Source organism: Neolamprologus brichardi, chromosome 5, assembly GCF_056152115.1.
Source record: "Neolamprologus brichardi isolate AB-2024 chromosome 5, ASM5615211v1, whole genome shotgun sequence".
Lineage (NCBI taxonomy): Eukaryota > Metazoa > Chordata > Actinopteri > Cichliformes > Cichlidae > Neolamprologus > Neolamprologus brichardi.
In genome coordinates this window covers 32,217,399-32,241,624 of record NC_142108.1, presented here as the reverse complement: position 1 = coordinate 32,241,624, position 24,226 = coordinate 32,217,399, and the positions used below count along the sequence as shown (strand labels likewise).

Genomic DNA, 24,226 nt, shown 5'->3' with positions numbered 1-24,226 from the left:
ACTGTGGGAATAGGAAGACATTTTATCCGAACCTTTTCCACCTGGGTTTACAGTTTTTGTGTACCCCAGCTCCATCTGTGCCCTATGAGCATGTGTTTTCCAAAGCTGAGTTAATGTGTCAAAAACGCAAGGGACTGAATGCAAAAACATTGGATAAACTTATTTTTCTGAATAGAAATTTATAATAAACTCTGAGTCAAATACATTTAAATGGGTAATGTTACATTCACAATACCTTCATTTTAATTTTCACTTAATGTCATTCACAATATATTTTAAAGATGTCTACAATATTTGCAATGTAAACAGTATAAAATGATTCCATGGAAAGTACAATACCTTACAGTGTATACAAGTATGACTAGGTCATTGAATCAGTGTTGTGAGTCTCAAGTAAGTTGCCTGCAATGATACTTAAGGTCCAGCAGGTGACAGTATGGAGCAAAACAGCAACACTGTGTCGACTCAGTATCGATACAATTTGGGGAATGTGCTGAAACGCTTCACGACGCCATCACATCACTACCAATAATCAAAATTTAAAATAAATTAATTGAACATGTTTTCGGTTGCGCGCTTCAAAAGTGGTTGCCTGGTAACAGCTGAAAGCAAAGAGCCAGAGCGTCTGCTGAGCACGAGCTTGTGGCAGGGGGTTGGGCGAACAGCTCAGGACCGACGCTCCCCTCGCCTCTGATTGGTCCGGGTCGTGAAGTTTTCGCGCCAACGCGCTGCATTGTGGGGGACTGATAACGGAAGTTGTTGTGTCCTGAACAAGTTGGTGGGCTGTGTTATTTGGCAGTGGGAAAGAGGGGCGCTGTGTTTTGGTTTTTAGATTTGAACTCAGGTTGAAATTATACCTGTCGCTGGTGCGGATGCGGGGCGAAGAGTCTTCGGATTCGGAGTCGAGCAGGATGGAGGAGAGCTCGGTGCGGAGGAGTTTGGAGACGTTGTGTCAGGAGCTGAACATGGACGAACAGACGGCCACAGAAGCCATGGACAACTTTACTGCCATATGGAATACATATACTCTGGAGGTAAATAATGTCCTCTAAATAGTCAGTAGCTGTTTAATGAGTCAGACTCCTGCTAAGCTCATTACTGTAGATAAATTTTCATGTGTAGTGAATGCTAGACCCGGACATGAACACAGCAGTTAAAGGGCTCTGTTTTTACTTTCCACACTGGAGCTGCACCGGTTAGTCGATCGCCACTGTTTATGAACTAATCATATTGCCAGTAAAATGATTGGTATCAGCTGGATCAAGCTAAATATATACAATAAAATAAACTAAAAATAGATGAGAGACTAAAGACAGCGTATATAGATTTATTTGGCATTTACTTTGTTGAGCTGTTGTTGTCATATGTTGTTTATTGTTTGGGTTGCTGTGATGGCGTGAGTTTCTGATAAAGTAGACACTAGAGTAATCATAATATTTTATTTATTGAATGTAACTACTGTCCAGAACCACAGTCTTTGGTCATATCAGGGTTTGGACTGAATAACAAAAAGGGGGAAACGTATTGTTACCACTGACCTTGGTCATGAATTTAGTTTTTTATAAACATAAAGACGCTTGACTTGATTATGTCAAGCCTGTTCTTGTATACTAGTGTGGGTGGGTAAAGCTGTGCAGTAATTTAAAGAGGGCTTGTGTTATAGGGATGCACCACTGATGAAATTTTAGATCTTTTTTTATTCACTTAAATGCATAAAATTCATGGCAATGTTGTTTATTGAAAATTAAAGTGAAAAACAATAAATGGGAATTATTTGAAACCGTGAGTCATGCAAAGATAGCTTACTCTGTGTAACTAATCCATGCTCTTAAACTTTGTTTCATTATTGTGTTCATTTCCTGTTTTTATGCTTGTCTTATTTGTTCTGTAAAGTGTCCTTGAGTGTTTTGAAAGGCGCTTTTAAATAAAAAATTTTATTATTATTATTAAAACTTAAGTAGAATCCAAAAATTAAAACATGGATAAAAGCAGAAAAGGATATTTTTTAAAAACACAGACACACTCTTATAAGTATGATGTTGATTCCTAATTTATATTTATGAAGCTGTAACAGCAAAAGGTTTTCTGATCAGTTTGATGTTTGACTAAAAAGATGAATATGATTGTGCATCACGCAGCTGTTTGATCACAAAGTTTTCTGTTTATGTTATGTATCAAAGACAGATGTGTAAATGTTGTGTTGCTGTTTCTCTGCAGGGAGATGTTGTACACTGGCTGGCATGTTCGCTGTATGCAGCCTGCAGGAAGGGGTCCACTCCCACAGTGGGCAAAGGGCTGATGGAGGGAAACTGTGTCTCGCTGACGAGGATTCTTCGCTCCTCGAAACTCAGGTGAATCTCTGTCAGCTCTGCAGGACCTGACTGTGCAGTTTAAGAAAAATGTAGCAACTGATAAAGCAGTGAAAACATCAGTGTGCCGAATAAATTATGAGGTGGTAACTTACCTGGTTTTAGATGACTGATGGTGAAGAAAAGACTCAGATTCAGTGTCTTCTTTACAGATAACACAGAAAGTGAAATAACTTTTTGTATTATCTGTAGAAAAATTTGACCATAAACGATGAATGTTTACAAACTGAAATCCTTTAAAAAGTGTGTTGCAAAATTTCCAGTTATAGTTTTAATGGGAGCCTGTCCTCCATTGTTTTGTGTTTGAACATGTACCCTTCTGCTTGTTCTGTCCCTTCCTCAGTCTGATCCAGTTCTTCTCCAAGATGAGGAAGTGGGCCGACATGTCCAAGCTCTCGCAGGACTTCAGGCTCCGAATGGAGCGCCTGGAACGCAACTTTGAGGTCTCCACAGTGATTTTCCGCAAGTTTGAACCCATCTTCATGGACATGTTTCAGAATCCGCAGGGAACCGACCCGCCACGGCAACCACGCAGCAGGAAGCACAGGTAACACACACGGAGCTGCTTGTCTAACTCTTGGTTAACATTCTTGTAAAGTTCTGTGTTAAGATTTAAATTTGAAGGTGTTTGCTTTAAATCCCTCTGATGCCTGACTTTGCAGTGCAAATTATATTAAAGTACATTCAATTTGCTTACTATAGATTTAATTCTGTAGTGAATGTATTTTAGAGCTTCATGTAAAGAAGCACCTGAGCAATAATAATAAAGGGATTTTCACTTTATTTAAATGCGTAGTTCCATGCTAAACATTGGCTGTCTTTAGCAGAAGCTTCTTTGAATTTCACAAATTCACTTTATTGGTGACTTTAAGCCCAGACAGGACAGGACATCCTTTTTAGTCCTAAATTTCACTAATGCTGTAATTGGTTAATTCATGTAGCCGTACGAACATCACAGAGGACAAATTCTCTGAAAAGCTCTCCTGTTTATCAGAGGTATACTTTCCTCCTGTCAACAGCAGCTCATAGAAAGAAAGAACACATTTGACTTTGGACATAGGGTCGTTTTTGTTTTGTTTTTTTTTGTCTCATACCATCTTTGCCTCTGGTTGGTTACTCTGACCACACACTTAGTCACCAGCCGTCAGTCTGGAAACGCAGAGATTTTCTTCTCGTTGTCACATTTAGTCAATCCACACAGCATGACCGTGTCCTCTCTCTGGGTCTGCAGGCGGCTGCCCTGTCACATCAGTGATGTGTTCAAGTTCTGCTGGACTCTGTTTGTCTACACTAAAGGTACCCACAACTAAGCTTGAAAGGACACTTTACATTTTCAAATAACTGATTTCACAAATTATTATGTGCTGAATTTTTTTCTCAGCTTTAGTTTCTTTAAATACAGCTACTAAAATAAAACTAAAACATTCTAATTATTCATTACAGCCATGATATATGATGTAACTGTGTGTTTCTGTTTGTGAAGGGAACTTCCGTATGATTGGGGATGACCTGGTGAACTCGTACCACCTGCTTCTCTGCTGTCTGGACTTGGTGTTTGGAAATGCTCTGCTCTGTGCCAACAGGAAAGACCTCATCAACCCGACGTTCAGAGGTGGGGGACCTGTGTGGTTGTCTCAAAGCGTTTTCAGAATAATTGCAAGGCAGATTTGTAAAACTTTCAGTTATGTGTTATCTTTTCCAGAATGCATTCCCAGAAAGCTCTACATTGATTAACTCCTGAGTTTTTTGTTTCCTAAACAGCTGATCATTGTTTACACTTTTACAGCTGTGATCAGAAATGTTACATCAGGGCATTAATCACAACATGACAAATTCCTTTTATATGATCAGTGTTTACGTTTGTACAGTGAGACACTGATTAGCTTCTCGGGAAATTCAGATTTTGGGGAATAAACTCTGAGCAGCTGAGAATCACAAAATTTAAAATCAGGTTTTATCAAGCAGAAAACGTAATCTTAGGATCGAGTAGCTCAGAGTTTTCACTAAACCTGCTTTTTGGAACAGGCTCTTGTTGCTCCAGTACCTGCACAGTACATTGGTTTATTTGTGTGTCTGTGTGCAGGTCTGCCTGCTGCGTACCGTGCTGATGGACATATTTCCTCTGATGAGCCTCCTCCATGCGTGTTGGAGAGATTGTGCGAGCTCCACGACGGGCTGGTGGTGGAGGCGAAAGGCATCAAGCAGCACTACTTCAAACCTTACATACAGAAGCTGTTTCAGAAACAGGTGCATTCACTTTATCCTAAACACATGCATACATGTGTTTAATCATTACAGTTCTTTTCCAGCTTTTTTCATTATTTATTTTTCATTTTTTTCAAGCAGTAATTTTGTTTCCCTCCAATCTGCTGCTACCTCACATTTCTCACCAATCAGATCCTGAAAGGTCACGATGAGCTTTTGACTGAACTCTTGGATCCTCAGAACTTCATCGATAACAAGTGAGCAACAAGAGAACAGAAAACAGCTCGTGCTCTTCCCTCTTCTTTCTGTTTTAGAAAAGTAGATCAATTTATGCATGTGTTTGCAGTAAAGCCATAAACAGGGAGTATGAGGAGTATGTGCTGACGGTGGGAGACTTCGATGAGCGAGTGTTTCTGGGAGCCGATGCCGACGAGGAGATCGGAACTCCAAGGAAGATCGTTCAGGAGCCACCTGCCAGCCAACAGCTGCAGCAACATGTGGAGAAGGTAAACACACACACACACACACACATCATTAACAACACACACTGAAGGTATAATCATCAAGAAAAGATTTGAAACACCTGCCAGAAAATACCAGGTCACCAGTAAATCAAACATAAGACTGAGGAGAAAAAGTGATTTTCGATTTAAATAATCGAGGTTTTCATAATAAAGTGCGAGGTGAATGCAAAATCCATTTGATAAAGTTTGTATTAACCCTTTAAAACCGGTCAGAGTGGGCACGCTCCATTTTGCATAACTATTTTTAAATCGCGGTAGCACTGCAACCACGTAAGCTAGCGCAATAATTTTTTTTGCATATGAAACTGGAGGAGTTGTACTTACATCTTATGCCATCAGCTTGTCCTCGGTCACAGTTTCCTTCCACATATAGTTTTGCAAAAACTGCATAAAAAGCACTTGCAGCAACAAAAACATAATATTCCAGAAACAGGCTTTGCCGATCCGATCAGCTGTTCATAACACTTCCTACGTCCATCAGCACCAACTATTGCATGTCCGCCATGACCTGCCCAAAACCGGAAGTGACGTCATTTTGCAGAAATGTAGTTTTTTACCATCAAGGCCTCATGAGCCTATACTGGTGTTTTTAAAAGTTGTCTTTGACTTTATGACTTTCTGTGTTGTTTCTGTGATGCTTAGGACTCATATTGCACTGCTGGAAATAGTTTATTTGCTGCTTTTTTGCAAATTTGCATTATATTATTTATTTTCGTTTTTCCCGCAGTGTATAGAAATTGGTGTATTTCAAAAATAAAACTATGAAGACACTCAAAATAAATTTCCTGTGGTGGGAAACTATTTTGTGCAACTTTTTTGTATTTACAGTTTTGAGGGATAAGCCTCTTAAATTTCTCTAACTAGAAATATATGTTAAAAAACAAAAACGATTTTAAATTTTTTTGTAGTTTATTGCACTTTTTTGCAATTTATGTAATTATTATGCACTTAATGCAGACATATTATTAAAATTTAGGCTTTAATGATTGTATTGATGTATAGCAACTTGAAATGCTCCCAAAAATGGCTCCACAGCATGTAAAAATATGATATAAGCTCTGGCGGACTTGGTTCTATGGTAGGTCTTAAAGGATTAAAGCAACAATTATTGACCAATGTTAGTAAATTAGTAAGAAAATAAAAGGAATAACAGGAAAGCCATTGCTTTTACTTTTAATGTAGTTTAAATAAATAATAAACGGGCCCAGCCCAGGATGAACTATTTTGTCTTTAAGGTCGGATTTAAAAGCAGCCAATAAAGGAGTAGATCTGATATGAAGCAGCAATCTAAAGCTCAACTACAAAAAGTGTGATCCTTCTTTGATTCAAACCTGGATCAGCGAACTCAATAAAAAGTCACAGAGATGGAAAAAAACATTGTGGTGTCACTTAAAGGAAATTTACTCTCTCCCTCTCTCTATGCAGTCTGCCTCTCTCGCCCCCTCCACCCCTCTGACCGGACGAGTGTACCTGAAGGAGAAGGACCTGCTCGTCACTCCCGTCTCCTCGGCAACACAGAGTGTCAGCAGGCTGCAGAGCATGGTGGCTGGTTTAAGGACGGCCCCCAGTGACCATCTGATGCAGATCTTCAAGTCAGTCTTTTTTCTTCTTTATTTTGTCTTTGCAGAACTACAGCACCAGTGAAATGGTGTCCAAACTTCAGACTCGTACTGTACTGTACTTATCTTGAGCATGAAAATAGTGAAAGGAATATATTTAAATTAGAGGAGAAAGACTGTATACTGTAGATTTAACAGTGTGGGTAAAGAGTAGAGGAAAAATGAGAAAAAGTGATTCAATCATGATCATTAGTCTGTGGTTTTATGAGTAAAATTGTTTGACTCAGTCATTTTTAGTTTTTCTGTCAGGGTGTTTTGAGCAGGACTCTTTGATCCCCACCTCCTCTTGTCTGTAGAGTCTTTGAACCTTGTGGTGGGAGGGGTCAGAGCAATGTGGGGCATGTGCATGTAGGAGTTTCTTAAATTGTTTATGAAATGCTACCATATGTAAGTTTCACCAGCAGCCTGTTCCTACTCTACCAGTTTGGACTCCAGTTGCTAGCTAATGAACTCAGTGTAGCAGGAAATGAACCGGTTTGTTTTGGTGTGACTGTGCCAGGAGGATTAGGATATCTGTTATCAGCTGCAGTGTAAGACACTGAAGCTGCGGTCCATTGTACTACACAATGAAAAGTGTCATTACTCAGCTGAATGATACTGTAGATCACTACAACATCACCCTGATTAGTGAGCCTGCAGGTAGGGAAATGTACGATGAGAAAATCCTCATCTTGAAAAGCTTGAATTCTCAGATTTGCTAATGCTAATGCTAATATTAGCATATGCTAAAATGCTAATATTTTTATTATTATTATTAGTAGTAGTAGTAGTATTAATATTATTATTAAGTATTTAATATTTAGTGGCAATTCATGTACCATTTAAGAGAAGTAAAAAACAATAAGAGTTTGAATATTAGTTAAATGGACTGTAAGCATTCAGTTACCATGGATCTATTTTCATATATTTCTGAATTATTAAAAATCCTCTGAACATTTCTTTTGAGTCACAGTTACATCCTCCAGTAGATGAAAGCACGAGACATAACCAAGAATAACATAAGAGTTTACAGAAACAAATGTTTCAATAATGCGCTTTTCATAAGACGCATGATCCTGAAACCAGCATCACTCAGTCACTTTGTGGTGTTTTCTAAACTCAATCATGTAAAAACATTTGTTTTGCCTTTGTTCTTGTTGAAGGTCCTGCTCCAGAGATCCCACAGAGTCCATACTGACCCGGGTGAAGACACTGGGACAAACCTTCAAAGAACATTACACCAACGACTCGGAGGACACGCCCGGCTCTCATATAGGTAGAACACAGACGGTGGTTTGAGGAGAGGCGTCTTCAGTTTTTAACAGACGAGAGGTTTTTGGTGATGACTTATGGAATCTCACTGTTGTGCACTTTTCTACTCCGATCACTGAATCGTTTTTCTACAGTATGAATTAAATTAGTATTAATATTCATTAAACTATGCTGGCTGTCAGACTCACCAAAATCCCTGTAAAGCATAAATGCATGTGTCTTTTGTTCCAGATTTTGCAGAGAACCGTTTAAAGCTGGCTGAGATCCTCTACTACAAGATCCTGGAGAACGTCATGGTCCAGGAGACCAGACGGCTGCCTGGCAGAGACATGAGCGTAAGCAGCAGTCAGAGTGTGTTTCATACAATAATGAGCCACTCGCACACTACAAGTCATTTTTACTATCCTACCTCAACGTAGATTGTTCTCCACACAGCACTGACATCATTCCTCACCTGATGAGGCCTGTATGTATAATTAAATATAAATTTATGTTGTGTAGTAGCATCAGACTCAAAGTGTTTCTCACTCATATGTCAGTCACAAAAATGATTATGCAGTTGTCAACTACTGGATGAGATGCACGGATTGAAGACGCAGCTAATTTATATTGAGCACCCCGGGCTGCAAGCCAGACTGTAGTGAAAACACAGAAGAATGCTAACACAGATGTCTGTAGAGTCTCTGGCTCAAGTTTAAAGGTGTGTTTGTGTTGTCAGGTTTTGCTAGAGCAGGATATCTTCCACTGTTCCCTGATGGCGTGCTGTCTGGAGGTGGTGCTGTTCGCCTACAGCTCCCAGAGGACCTTTCCTTGGATCATCAGTGTCCTCAAACAGGCTCCTTTCTACTTCTTTAAGGTAATAGACGCTTAAAGTGCACACACAACCTTTGCTGAATAAAGGGTTAAAAAAAAATTCTAGACCACTAAAATCAATATCCTTAAAGTCATTAAACCAGATGCAGTACAGATGTTTAAATGAACAGCTCCTGTTTCCGGATTGACGAGTAAATAAAACCTGTCCTCTTCCCAAGCAGTTTGGGGTTTTTTCACCACTCTGGATTCATTTAGTGTGTGTTTGTGTGCACAGGTGATCGAGGTGTTTATCCGCTCCGAGGAGGGCCTGTCCAGAGACATGGTGAAACATCTGAACTCCATCGAGGAGCAGGTTCTGGAGAGCAGGGCGTGGACGGCAGACTCCGCCCTGTGGAGTGCCTTGCAGGCTGCAGGGAACAAGGTTCCCACAGTGGAGGAGGTCAGAGGAACACACATAATCCATAATAATTATAATATTGATAAAAACCTCCAAACTGTCTAGAAATACAAGCTCTCTCAATGTGATTTGCATAATTTGTCTCTAAAGGCTCAAATTGAAATTTTAATAAACATAAAATGGCTCAAGTCTAATTTTTTATCATAAAGAGGATGAGTCCCATAAACACGATACTGGTGAAGACTATGAGCCCAAGAGGCAAGTGAAGAAAGATTTACAGAGGAAATCACTGAAGTGGCAGCTATTAGACTCATTTCCAGCTTCATAATTTTATCTTTGGACTCGACTGGAGCAGCTTTGCATGAATCACATGTGCAAAGCTGAGAACTTGGTGCAGCTCCTGAGTTCATCAATTGTATGGGGGAAAATGCTTCTTTTTCTGTAACTGTCAGGTTGAAAAAACATTTATCATTTATATCATCCACAAATATGAATTTGTCTGAATCACACCATGAAATTTCTCCTTTTTTTTTTAAATCTGAAAGTGTTAGAGAATACAGTATTAGATAAGAACATATCCGATTCAGGAAGTTGGGAGCGCACAGTGCAGTTAAAACTCATAACTAACAGGTGGGCGGGGCTTGTGTGTCACTCTAATTGATATGAAGAGCCAAGAGTATGAAAGAAAAACATGTAAAACTCTGTTTAGAGAAGTCTTCAATAAACACTAAATCTCATCTCTTTCTGCAGGTGAATTTTTCCTCCAGTCTTGACACGGGTTCTGCTTCTGCTTCTGGATCTTGTTCTGTCAGTGGAGGGCAGTCCCACCTGCCCATGGTGGCCCTCTCACCAATCATCCATCCCCGCATCAGGGAGTTCAGGTCCGGCCTGGGCAGCGCCCGTAAAGGTGGGTCTCTAAGCCGGGCGGGTCTTCAGGTTGTTTTTGTAACTTAATGTTAAATTTTTTGTTTTCTCTTCGCCTCTTCCAGATGTGCCTCCCTCTCCGCTGTCCGTACATGACAGGTACAGCTCTCCTGCAGCTGGCAGCGCGAAACGGCGTCTCTTCGGTGACGACCCACCAGCTCCGTCACCAGGCCTGAACGCCGGCTTAAGCCCAATGTCCTCTCCAGCAAAGAGGCTGACCTTTGGCGCAAGCAGCACCCTGAAGATCGCAGGACAGGGGACACAAACCACCGTCCTGAGTATCCCACTGCCAGGTGCTTACACCTTACACCGTTCCTGTTTCACTGTTGTCATGGTTGCATCATCAGCCAAAACAGGATAAAATTACATATTTTTTATTTATTTCTTTTTTTAAACCTCCCTGGCACTGAATAAGCTGAACTGCCACCAAAATCAGAGACTTGGAGCACTCGCATTTGCATTTCTTTACACAGAGTATTCAGGCTCCATACAGAAGAAGGTCAAACCCTCAAACTGAGACGGTGTTAGTACCTTGCTCTGATGCTGAACATGGATTTAAGCCTCTATCCCCGACATGCTGATAGTTTTCTTTGCTAAAATAAGTCCACATAAACGTTCAGGCAGTTGGTTTTTCCTGCTAAACATCTGTTTGTGGGAATATCTGCAGGTACAAATAACACTGACCGCACCATCACGCTGATCCCGGTTCAGGCGTGTGATTCTTCTGCTCCCATCACGGCTCAGTTCCTGCTGACCGCCTCCCCGAGCCGGCCCACCGCCGTTGCCACGACCTCTGATACCCAAGCAGGAAATGGACGACCGAGACGCACAGGATCACTCGCTCTCTTCTTCAGGAAGGTACGGACTGTGAAAGGACTGTGACATTTTAAGACAGGCTGGTTTCATAAAAATCTCTAGTTATAAATTTAAGAATTTAGAATTTGATATTTTTAATACTCTCTTTATCTGGGAAAGAAACGTGTTAATAAATAAACCTTAAAATGTGCAGAACATAATACAGGTTTCAGTTTAGATGATAAACATCCCACTAGAGCTACAACTAGGGATGCAACGATACCAGTTTTTTCAATCCGATACGATACCGATACTTGGATCTGAGTACTTGCCGATACAGGGTACAAAAACCGATACTTCTACCACACACACACACACACACACACTCACACACACAAATGTAATGAATTGGAAGACAGGTTTTATTTTATTCTCTGCCGATAAAAAATAAAATCTTAATAAAAATGACCACAAAAAAATTTCAAGTGGAAAAATAAGCACTTCTGTTAAATTATTGCAGAGTCTCCACATTGTAATTTTACAAAATATCACTGAACTACTGGCACTGTCCCGGGCTTTCAGAATAATAAATAAACACTTCTGTTTATTTATTATATTTCATATCGCATCTCGAGTATGCTGAGAAGAATCCTATGTTTTCCACAACCGGCATTGGCTGGTCATCCAGAGCGATAAAATGAGTCAGAGCCTCTGTTATTTTAACTGCCCGTGGATTTTCTCTTGACATTTTTCTTCGCTTTTCCAAAACCTGAGTTAAAGTTGGCTGTTCCACACTGCTGACATTTTGTTTAGCCTAGCTACAGCAGCCTCCAGTTTCTCTTTTTTATCTGGAGCCGCCAGTCTCTCTCGCCTAACCCTGTGCCTGTTTAGCGCGGGATGTCCCCCTAGTGGCCAATCTAAAAAACTACAACAGAAATGACAAGCCACCCTCTGATTAATGAAATAAGTTGGTATCGGTTCATGGTATCGGTTAACTTTTACGAGTATGAGTACACACACATTTTACAGTATCGGTATCGGTGCATCCCTAGCTACAACCAACAATTCAGATTTAATCTCTTGAGTTCTTTTTCCTCCTTCCTGCTCAAAAATTTGTATTTTTGTTCACATAAAATGTCTCTTTCAGATCTTTGATCAGTCCTTTGTATGTCATGCATTACACTGGTGGTTAGAGTAATTCAGTTTCATTCTCTCTGAATATGAAGATAAGTAAGAAATAAATACTTTTCAGTTTTAAGATGTTTACTCGAGTAACATGAGCTGCATTAGCCACTGCCCTCCATACATACATTTATCTTTGACGTTTTATTTTTCTACTTGTACAGCAGCTGGAAACGTTGAATTATGAAATTTGCAGGACATATAAATCTCGCCCCTCTGCCCTTGCAGGTGTATCACCTGGCTAGCGTACGTCTGAGGGATTTGTGCGTGAAGCTGGACATCTCATCCGATCTGCGAGGGAAAATCTGGACTTGTTTCGAGCACTCTCTGGTCCACTGTACCGATCTGATGAAGGACCGGCACCTGGACCAGCTGCTGCTGTGCAGCATTTACATCATTTCCAAAGTGAGAACGCAGAGAAAAGCTTCACATTTAATTAAGAAGAACGTATGGCAGCTGTTTTTAAACCGCCTGAGGCTGCTGCGCGGGCTTGCTGGGAAATGTCTTTCTGGCATTTTAACACTTTTCTAATTTCTCAATCATGATTTTTCTCCTCGGGGGGAAATGTGTTTCTGACAGCTGCTGTGACCAGCGACCTGTGCAGGGAAACGAGGCTGAGTCAGCCAGAGAAAAGCAGACAGTTTATTCACAAACTTTTATTCTTTAGCTGCCTTCTGTAAGTAAATGTTTAGCATTCAGAACAGACAGCAGATCCGATAATACCGTTAAACAGAAACATGAAATATTTATGTTGTGTCTGCAGTGAAAGGAACGTTTTTCCATCGCTGTCATAGCAGCAGGTGAAGCCTTCATACACTACATGTAGCTTCCAGGTGTGCCTTATACCTGCCATCTTCCTAACAGCAACATGATTTATAACCACAACAAACACTTTGCTGCTGACTTTCTGATCTTGGTCAGTAGGTGAAGTTCTCACTGACTACAGATGAAGCTGCTTGTGTACGTCATGGTCCCATTAAGTCAAAGATGATGATGCAGCTGCTTTACGTTGTGATTGAAATCACCATGTTAGAGTTTTGCTTTAAAATTGTCTGGCCACGTTTTCACCAATTCCTTTATTTAAGTGCAGTATAGTTTCTCTGATGGAGAATACATTTAATACATGCAGGCTGTTACTAACCAAATAAAGCCCAGCTGAAAGTTTGAGCAGCATCAACTGTGTGTCACATCATCGCAGTAGTGTGTATGTATCCTGTTCATTTGTTGATGCAGAAGTTGTTGTTTTTATAATTGAGCCAAAGTTTCTTTTCCACTGCTGGAAATCCAACTACTAGAACAAAGAAACATGTGCTTGTAGTAGAGGTAAGGATCACCTGTGCACTGACGTGATGTTTCTCCAGAACAACTTACCAGAAGGAACAGGGCGTCTAATTTAAGAAATCAATTTTGTTTGTACATCTTTTGACTCCTTCCTTCCTTTCTTGTAGATCACCAAAGAGACTCACACCTTCCAGGACATCATGAAATGTTACCGCAGCCAGCCGCAGGCCAACAGCCACGTGAGAAACCCCTTTAACACAAGCTAATTACAGATTCTCTTAATCAGTAATGTTACGTTTGTAGAGGCTCCACTCTTACACTCTGTGTTTATACGTGTAGGTGTACCGCAGCGTCTTACTGCGTCGCACTCCCAGAGAGCAGGTGGCTGATGAAAACATGGAGGTGGATCCTGTTTCGGGTGGAGAATGTAAGCTCTCACAGACATGTTTCTTAATGACTTCCTTTAATGTCGCATCAAAGCAGCAGTGTTTATTATCAGCCGTATTTCATGAACATTTTTAATCAGTTGTTGCATTTAAAGACTGGCAGCATCTTCTGCACAGCAGTTTGTCATATCTGAATTTAACCTTTTAAGATGTTTGAGGTTAGTCAGGGATTCTCTCTTTATTATTTATTTATGTGTTTTTACACGCTGAAAGCTTCAGGTCAACTTTTTACAGATGGCGCTCTGAGGGCTGACACGTTATCCATCTTTTTTTATGCTTTTCATCAGACATACAGTTGTGGTCAAAAGTTTACATACACTTGTAAAGAATATAATATAATGGCTCTACCGAGTGTCCTATTATTTCTAAAACTCTGATTTTCCTCTGATAGAGTGATTGGAACAGATACTTCTTTGTCACAAAAAACATTCATGAAGCTTGGTTCTTTTATGACTTTATTATGGGTTAACAGAAAAAAGTGATCACATCTGCTGGGTCAAAAATATACATACAGCAGTGCTAATATTTGGTTACATGTCCCTTAGCCATTTTCACTTCACTGGTTGAATCTTTGACCACTCCTCTTGACAGAATTGGTGCAGTTCAGTTAAATTTGATGGCTTTCTGACATGGACTTGTGTCTTCAGCATTGTCCCCATGTTTTTAATAAAGTTTAAGTCAGGACTTTGGGAAGGCCATTCTAAAACCCTTATTCTAGCCTGATTTAGCCATTCCTTCACCACTTTTGATGTGTGTTTGGGGTCATTGTCCTGTTGGAACACCCAACTGCGCCCAAGACCCAACCTTTGTGTTGATGATTTTAGGTTATGTTGAAGAATGTGAAGGTAATCCTCCTTCTTCATTATCCCATTTACTCTCTGTAAAGCACCAGTTCCATTGGTGGCAAAACAGCCCCACAGCATAAAACTACCACCACCATGCTTGATGGTAGGCATGGTGTTCTTGGGGTTAAAGGTCTCACCGTTTCTCCTCCAAACATATTTCTGGGCATTGTGGCCAAAAAGCTAGATTTTTGTTTCGTCTGACCACAGAACTTTCCTCCAGAAGGTCTTATCTTTGTCCATGTGATCAGCAGCAAACTTCAGTCGAGCCTTAAGGTGCCGCTTTTGGAGCAAGGGCTTCCTTCTTGCACGGCAGCCTCTCAGTCCATGGAGATGCAAAACACGTTTAACTGTGGACAATGACACCTGTGTTCCAGCAGCTTCTAATTCTTGGCAGATCTGCTTTCTGGTGATTCTCGGTTGACTCTTTACCCTCCTGACCAATTTTCTTTCAGCAGCAGCAGCATAACATAGCTTGCGTTTTCTTCCTGATCTTGGCAGTGACAAAACAGTGCCATGCATTTTATACTTACAAAAAATTGTTTGCACTGTTGCTCTTGGGACCTGCAGCTGCTTTGAAATGGCCCCAAGTGACTTTCCTGACTTGCTCAAGTCAATAATTCGCTTTTTCAGATCCATGCTGAGCTCTTTTGACTTTCCCATTGTAGCGTTTGTGGGCGTTTGTATCCAATGAGCCCTATTTAACTGGCCTAAGAGAAGTCACCAGCTGTAGTCATTCATAATCACTCACAAGAAGTTAAGAGGCCATGCTATGAAGCTCAGTTCACTGACAACTTTCTAAGTCACCAAAATTGCTAATTCATGTTGCTGTATGTATATTTTTGACCCAGCAAATGTGATCACTTTTTTCTGTTAACCCATAATAAAGTCATAAAAGAACCAAACTTCATGAATGTTTTTTGTGACAAAGAAGTATCTGTTCCAATCACTCTATCAGAGAAAAATCAGAGTTTTAGAAATGACTGGACACTCGGTAGAGCTATTATATTATATTATTTACAAGTGTATGTAAACTTTTCACCACAACTGTATCTATAGTGTTATCTTCAGGGGAATAAAAAATATACATGTATTAGCTGAGAACATCCATCTGTGTGTATTCTACCACCTCCATCTCCCCCAGCAGCCGACACTCATGCTGTACAACCATAAAACACTGCAGTAGATAAATCTGACTAAGACCTGGAAACGTCTCAGTCAGATTCTCAAACTGTCTCAACTGAGCTCCTCCTTCCAGACACCGTCCATAGGAAGTGCACTGGTCACTGCCCACAGCTGAAGCTGTCTGGCTTCACTCTCCCCTCACTCATGAACAACACCCAGCTAGACTTCATCTCCTCTACCTAAAGCACCTACTCCTTCCTCCCCACCTGGATCTGGCAGTTCCCCCTTTTCCAGCTGAGAACCTACAGCCTTAGATTAACTGAGAGACATGCTAATTAGCTTTAACATTATTTCAGTTATGGTCCCATATTAGGACTCATCAGAGGGGATTTGACCAGTCTAAGGCTACGTTCACAGTGCAGGCGAAAGCACATCAAATCCGATTTTTTTTGACCCTATGCGACCCATATTCGATCATGGTATGAAAGTGTGAACGGCACAAATCCAATATTTTCAAATCCGATCTGGGTCACTTTCGTATGTGGTACTGAATCCGATACATATCCGATGTTTCAGGAAGCGACTGCTGTTTGAACGGTCAAGTCGCATTAAATCCATCTTTTATGTCACCGACACAAGACAGACGCCAATTATCAGCGCCAGAGAAGACATCGCGAACGCTTCCTGGCCATCCAGTGTAGATAATAATAATAATAATAATAATGGATTGGATTTATATAGCGCTTTTCAAGGCACCCAAAGCGCTTTACAATGCCGTTATTCATTCACTCTCACATTCACACACTGGTGGAGGCAAGTTACAGTTGTAGCCACAGCTGCCCTGGGGCAGACTGACAGAAGCGAGGCTGCCATATCGCGCCATCGGCCCCTCTGGCCAACACCAGTAGGCGGTAGGGTAAAGTGTCTTGCCCAAGGACACAACGACCAGGATCGAACCGGCGACCTTCCGGTTACAGATACGCTTCCCAACCCCCTTCGAACGGTTGCCCCCCGTGGCTCAGGGTGATGTCAGTGAAACTGTTGGGAAGACAACGTTGGAGAAACATGAACATTTTATTTGTACTGTATAATCTGCAGATTCTGACAGAAATCTGCAACTATCCTTTGAAGCAGCGCTCCTCTAAAACAGCAATAAGGATCATTATTAGGTTATTTACATTATTATGTAAATAACAAAATAATTTAAAGCAAAAATTGGGAAACGTAAAGTCCGAAGTCTTTATATTAAGGTCCATCTGTCAAACAATACTGTTGCTCTGGGTCTAAACAGAGCGCGTTGTGTGTGACGTCTTCTTTTGCGCATGCGGCCGCTTTGAGCGTTCACACTAGAGCGCGTTTGCTGTCACATTTTATTTGTAGTGTGAACAAGCAGACAAAAAAATCAGATTTGATCAAAAAATCGGAATTGAGCATCAAGACCTGCAGTGTGAACGTAGCCTAATTCTGGGGCACGAGTGCTTTGAAAATATGCACGAAAACGTCCCAATAAAGAAAGAAATAGAGAAATGACAAAGTTGTTTTAATACATGAGGAAAAACACGACATCGAGTGTGATCAGACCGAAGGAGGAGATACTAGAGCTTGTGTTATGCCACCCAAAGTAAAAAAAATTGATTCAACCCAGTATTTAGTTATATGACAGGAAGAGGAAACAGTGGAGGGAAATTAACGATGTAGTTAGGTGATGGAAAAGCAGGACTTTAAGCAGCTGATGATGTGAGGAAGGAAAAAGTGGAGCTCGATATTTGATAAATTACTCAAAACCGTTGATTTGCTTTTCTCTTCAGCTGCAGAGAAAACCAATCAGCACTCGGGAGACTTAAACTGCAGCCAATCAGGAGGGGAGGAGGAGCGTGGTGACCTCATCCAGTTTTACAACACTGTGTACGTCCTGAAGATGAAGAGCTTTGCTCTGCGATACGCCACCAGCGATAACCGGGTACGCTCCTGTCGTTACCCGTCTCCGAGGTAACGAGATCACTGCGTGGGTGAATGTTTGTTCTTGTTTGACGTGGCTGTGTCGGCTCCTCCAGGCGGACGCTCCTCCTCTCTCTCCGTTTCCGTCGGTCCGGGCTCAGCCTCTGTCTCCTCGCCGGATCTCTCAGAGACACTCGCTCTACGTCTCCCCTCACAAGAACTCAGCAGGCTGTCTCACGCCGAACTCCTACACCTACAGGATAAACAGCAGCCCGTCTAAGGCAAGAACACACTGTCGCTCACACACATGGCGCCAAAGAGTCTCTGTAACAGGACCGGGCTGTATCTGCGATAAAACACAATCTGCCGTTAGTTCTATAAGGTTGTAAAGGACGGCACATCCATCGAAGACTCTGAGTCAAATGGATGAAACAGTTCTGTGCTTTATAGCTGTTGTATCACTCGGCCTGATTGGGACACAGAAATGTGTTGTTTTACACTTTTCTCTGAAATGTCTGTTGTTCAATGTTGTTTAACTTCCCAAAACTTTTTAGTGTTCTTTTTCGATTCACATTGTAGTGATCATTATATGCAGGCGCTTCTAATATTCTTGTGAATTTATAGTTGGGGGTCTCTCCCCTTTCACAATAAGTGCCCAGAAGCATTTCAAAGATGACTGCAGAGTGGTGGGATTTGCTTCTAAAAGACTGTTGTATTTAATAGGGGTGCAACGATACACAAAATTCACAGTTCGGTTCGATACTTTGGTGTCACGGTTCGATATTTTTTCGATACAAAAAAAATGTTCATGCCTTTTTAATTTGTCATTTATTAAAATTATAAATATATATTTTAACTCAAAAGTACAGTTTTTAAATTTAATGTTGCTGAAACAAAGTAATAAAAAAATAAATCTATCTGATGGAGAAATCACTCATCTTTGGAAAAGAGAGTTTATTACAGAGAAATGTCTCTTTCCAAAATAAAAGCTATACTATACGCTTCTTCTGGGCTATATTCTCAGCAGCATATTAAACATATCAGGTCCCCATAAGGAGACTCATGTGCTAACAGCTGTCTAAATGACTCGGGTAAAGTTTGTAGCATGCGTGCTTGTTGTTTTTGTCTGCTTCCACTTGTCTTTGCACTAGGATGATGTCGGAGTAAATGTGCAGTCATATTCGTTGTGTTCCCACTAGTGCTGTCAGCGTTAATCTGAAATGACGTTAACGCCACAACACGGCAAATCTCCGTTAACGAGCTACCGCGGATCGCCCAGTGCGTGGGGCTGGACAGTGTCAACACGTTAACGAGCTAACTGCGCTAACGGACTAGTTCCCACCAATGTAATTGAGCATTGCGTGGCACATCCGACATACTGTTTTACTTTTGTCCATGACGCGCTTACCTTCAGGGTCATACTTCACATGAAGACCAAAATAGTTCCAAACGTCAGATCTGAATGAGGGTGGGGGAGGTTCAATTTGCCATGTTGCAAGGAGCTTAGCTTCTGTCTCGCTAGCTTGCCCTGCGCTCAGTGAATCTGCATTCGACTACTCCACCTAGGCTGCACTGTCGAGCGCAGATCCACTGAGCGCTCAACACAGACAGCACCGTCAGAAGGAAAGTTGATAAAATAAATTAAAAATGTTGTATTGTTCGATACATATGCGTACCGAACCGAAAGCACTGTATCGAACGGTTCAATATCGATACGAGTATCGTTGCACCCCTAGTATTTAACCGTTTCAGCCGAGTAAGGTCCTGTAACTCCTAAACTTTCTGTTGATAATTTTAGTCTAATTTAAATCTTGGTCCTTGATCTCATCAGTGTAATCAGTCATCATCGAGAACAAAGTCTTAAAAAGATTTTGGGTCAGTGAAAAGTGTTGATGGCCTGTAGAAGCGTGTTTTAAACACTCTGCTCAGGACACATGAAAGGTTTTGTACTAGCGTGTTGTCGTTATCAATAGCTGTTTCTGTGTTGGGAGGGTGTTAAGAGCTCTGATGTACAGCTGGGACATAAACCCAGATTTACAAAAATCCTTCCAGGAACATATCCTGTACAGATTAGATTTAAAAAAACAAAAACATTTATCATTCATATCATCCACAAATGTGAATTTGTCTGAATCACACCCTGAAATTTCTCTCTCTTTTTTTTTTTATCTGAAAGTGTTAGATAATACAGTATTAGATAAGAGCAGATTCAGGAAGTTGGGAGTGCACAGTGCAGTGAAAACTCATAACTAACAATAATGTACTATAAAAATAAAATGAAAGCAATGCTTCAGTGTGTCCTTTCCTCTCTGCAGGAGCTGTCAGACATCAACCGGATGATCCGGCAGGGCTGCGTGAGCAGGAAGAGAGCCTTCAACATGGAGGGCGACGTCATGATGTCGTCGGCATGCGACTCCCCGAGTAAGAGGGCGTGTCCGGAGAACGGCAGCAGCCCAGATGTGCTGCTGAAGCGCCTCCAGGATGTCGTGTCGGAGCGGCAGAGTCACTGATGGGTCGACAGAGGGACAGAAACTCAAACCTGAAACAAAGTAATGAAGCATTAAGATTAACGGCTCCTCAGGTTCAAAAAGAAAAATCCAGCGACACACAGAGACGTGTTTGATTTCAGGAAACGTAAAGCTAAGGTGCCTGTTTTATGTCTCACATTTGATTTTAATCCAATGGCACAAGACACCGAACGCACAGCGATATTGATGCTTTTCTTGTTTTATCCACAGCAAGTTGTAGTTCTGCTTCCTGTCTGTCGATCACATTGTTTGATCCACATCACGAAACAAAACTCACACAAGAGGCGAAACGCTCACTGAGCGTTACGTCTTTGCACAGAGGTGCTTGTTATATTCATGTTCAATCCTCGGTGGGACTCACGTTCAGTTCCTTTCAGTTTTAATCCCGCCCCTGTTTAATTTAATTAACCAATCCGCTTGAAACAGAGGTCCCGTTTTTGATCTTTGAACTTTTAATCGTTCTGTTGCCTCCACTCAGACTTACTGCCAGTTTGTCCTAGTGGTCACCTGTGGTATTGCACCTGAAATTCCACAGGGAAAGGGTTTTTGCTTTCCCGCAAACCTCTGGGGAAAAAAAAGAAAAAAAAGATGTGTAATGAGGTCTGTTTTAATTGTTCTGGTTTTAAATGTTGTTGATGGAGGGATTAATGTTTCTAAAATCGTTCCTGTGTGTGCTTAGATACATGTAGATCCCAAATCGGGGCTTACACGATGCATCCCTGCTGCCGCCGTCTTATTCAGGAGGTCTGACTGACTTTGGATCACATTATTATACTAAACAGCAAAGTTGTTTTTCAGCTCTGTGGTGTTCCAAAGAAACAGATGCTAAATCAAAGCACCAATTATATATTTATTTTATTATTTTTAAACAGATTTTACTGTTTGAGAAACATGTTTGATTAGATAACAATAAGTAATCCTTCCTCTAATCTGACTTTTTGTTTAAATCAATGTCCTGGCATTATAATAAGCTAATGTTGGCTTATGTCAGGAAGGATAAACATCTTTTATAATACTATTATGAAAGCTGTGCTACAAGTCTTATTATGACATATAAAAGATGTTAACTGGCTCGTCAGCTGCGATCATCCTAAATTACCCGGTCGAGCGTTAAAAAGTTAAATATGTTGCTGGATTGTGGCTATATAAAAATGTTAACCTGCACTGCGTTGTTCATATAACTGCTGATTTGTGTGCAGATTCCTAAAAGATAAAGTCTGAAGACTATCGTGAGACTGAATCCCTCGTCTGCAACTTTCATGTAAAGGACTTGACAGGAAGATAAACTGGATTCAATGATGGAGAAGTCCCACTTTTATATTTGACATCAAAACAGAGCTGAAAATAATCAGCTATGATTCTAAAATTTGGTAAACCCATTCAAGCGTTTGTAACTGCTTGAAAATCATTTGAAATTTCAGCAAATTCTGATGATTTTTAATTATGCGTAGGTCTCTTCCTTCACAGATGTAAAGCATTAGAAGCCCAGAGCCTCCTGAACAATACGGCGGCCTTGTTCTTGCATTGCTTCGCTCAGTAACAGCGATCGGTGTAGCGTCTGTGTCAATGGACTCTGGAAGCCAAGCGGTAACTTGTCATCCTCAGGCGAGCGTGAGGCAGCTCCTCAGTTTATCCACGGAGTCGTTCTCAGTCGCAGTTTCCACCTAAAAACAGACAAACTGTGGACTCTGCCTGTAAACTGAACCATAAGCTGATGGTGATCGTCTCATTTATTACAGTCGCCAGCTGAGCATCACATGCAGCCAGCTTGATGACATGTCTGGGGTCAGACGTTGGTCTTTAAGCAGCTGTAGTAACAGATTTTGCTGTTTGCGTGTTTGTGACTCAGCACTTTAAAACTCTCCTTTCATACTGCAGGAATTATCTTTCTTTTTTTTAACAGACTCAAATAATATTTGATATCTGGAGTATCTAATCATCCACACCTCTCATACATGATTTCCAAAACAAACCAAATATAAACACCTTCTCTTCTTTCAGAGAAATCTGATGTAAACACTTTTTGATTCAGAGAGCCTTTACACATGAGTTTTCAGGGTCAGACCTCTCAGCCTGTCTGTGTTGGTGCCTTTTTTGTACATATGCAAATAAATAACAGTATTAAGGAAAATAAGTGGAGAAAAGGAAACACAGAAGTATCTGAAACCTTCTTCAGATGTCTGAAATAGTCGAAACCGTGTGTCGTTTCCTTGAGATGATGTCTTTCACTACACTCCCTGCAGATGTCTCCTCTTTGTTTGGAGGCTTGATTTCTGTGGAGAAAACGTCTTTTATTAGTTTTAATGTTTCTTTTTATTTTGTGGTTTTGAACCATGTTGTGCTGTAATTACAGGTGTTCTGCTCGGCCGAAGCAGCGTTTTTGTACGCAGGTGTGTAGTATCTACACTCGATTTTATTCTATGATGTGTTAGAAATCAGTCTCTCAGCTTCTACCTACCATGGCTTTTTCATAATTGCTAAAAAAAAAGTTTTGTAAAATAAACATTTAAAAGGTGTTGAGTTGTTTTATGGAAGGCCTTAAAAACTGATCGATGGGCGTCGCCCGTCAACTTCAGCGATATTTGTATTTTCTACAAATAGTCAAGTTTTGTATAATAAAACTCGTCATTGTGAAATTTAGCTTTCATGTGTCCCGCTTATTTCATTTTTGATTTTCTTTGGTGAAAATATTTTTTAAAATAGGTTAAAAGTGAATTCTTGACTTTTCACATCACTTGGGGAGGGATCAGTAGCATGAAGGTGAGTGGCCACCGGGCTGCTGAGGCCTTTCTGTGTGGAGTCTCCTTCCACCGCTGTGGTTTTTCTCCGGCTTCTCCCACAGTCCAGACCTGATGTTAGGTTAAGTGGCCCGAGGACAGCTGGGATAGGCTCCAGCCTTCCTGTGACCCTAAATTGAATAAGTAGAAGAAGAGGGATGGATGACTGGATAATGTAAGTTGAGGCTCCTGAAAACCACTAAATGGCCCTTGTGGTGAGGTTCCACTGGTCAGGAAGTGACCACACTTCAACTGTTATTTGGTAGATTCAGTTTTATTCTGTAACTCAAGACATCACTACATCACTTTTTCTGTTTTCATATATTCATTGTGATTTTCTGATGATTTTCTGAGATGCGCCGCATTTTTCTTCTTTGTCCTCCGGGCTCGCATGCTGAGACGATGTCTGACATCTTGATCGGCTCTAAAGTGAACACCGCAGGCCGGGCACTTTAGGTAAAAGCCAGACTTTACAAATGCCTGTGAAAGCAGAAAAGACTGTCGTCATAGGTTAAGTGCTGGCTGCCCACTCTTTTCTGAACAGGGAAAATTTCGAGTCGACACCAAACCGCACGCTGTGCAGATTTCAGCAGAACTCGTAGAAACTACTGCAAAGAAAAGGAAAGACGGGGGAGAATGTAGTTCTTATGGAGTGACGCTGGCAGGGGTCTTTTTTTGTGCAGAGGAGAATATAACAACGTGACTCACTTTGAGTCTCAAAGGGAAAAAGAAGTGAAGAAAATTTCCATGAGATGAACCAGTTCATCCAAGGATGGCTACCAAACAGAAAAGCAGCTGAAATAACCGTTCAGGCTCTTGTTCTGTGCTTTGCGCCTTGTTTTTAATTCCATTTATGGTGGTTTCTCTTTGACAGACCTTGACAATCATAAATCTATCATCTCTTCAAATTCCTGACTGGGTTAAATGTTGCCAAGTTTGTTTTCGTTTGCAAATATTTTGCTAAACTCTTGGAAAAAGAGATAAAAGTCTGCGCTTCAATCACATCTTTAATGGTTTGATTTAAAATCCACCGTGATTGTGTACAGACGTGACTGCATCTCTTTGGCTGTGCCTTGAAATTCTGACAAAGGGCAGCTTTGTATTAAAGTTACTCTAATGGTATTCAGAGAAAACTGCAGCTTGTCTCTCAGAACTCAAACACTGTGAGGAAAAGAAGAAAATCTTAATTCTCCTCATCCTCATGAATACA

General features: G+C 40.9%; 1 protein-coding gene across 1 annotated transcript; it reads left to right on the top strand.

The window, feature by feature from the left end:
• The first annotated feature begins 711 nt into the window (after positions 1-711).
• rbl1 (retinoblastoma-like 1 (p107)) lies at positions 712-22,836 on the top strand. Its single transcript, XM_087841081.1, has 22 exons — positions 712-1,034; positions 2,218-2,351; positions 2,713-2,916; positions 3,601-3,665; positions 3,853-3,981; positions 4,453-4,616; positions 4,767-4,831; positions 4,921-5,080; positions 6,524-6,690; positions 7,860-7,972; positions 8,200-8,303; positions 8,687-8,824; positions 9,056-9,220; positions 9,929-10,085; positions 10,168-10,395; positions 10,770-10,960; positions 12,308-12,484; positions 13,528-13,599; positions 13,700-13,787; positions 17,582-17,733; positions 17,828-17,992; positions 20,027-22,836. Exons 1-22 carry the CDS (start codon positions 873-875, stop codon positions 20,219-20,221), a joined length of 3,195 nt encoding a protein of 1,064 aa, XP_087697207.1. The 5' UTR covers positions 712-872; the 3' UTR covers positions 20,222-22,836.
• The last annotated feature ends 1,390 nt before the right edge of the window (positions 22,837-24,226 follow it).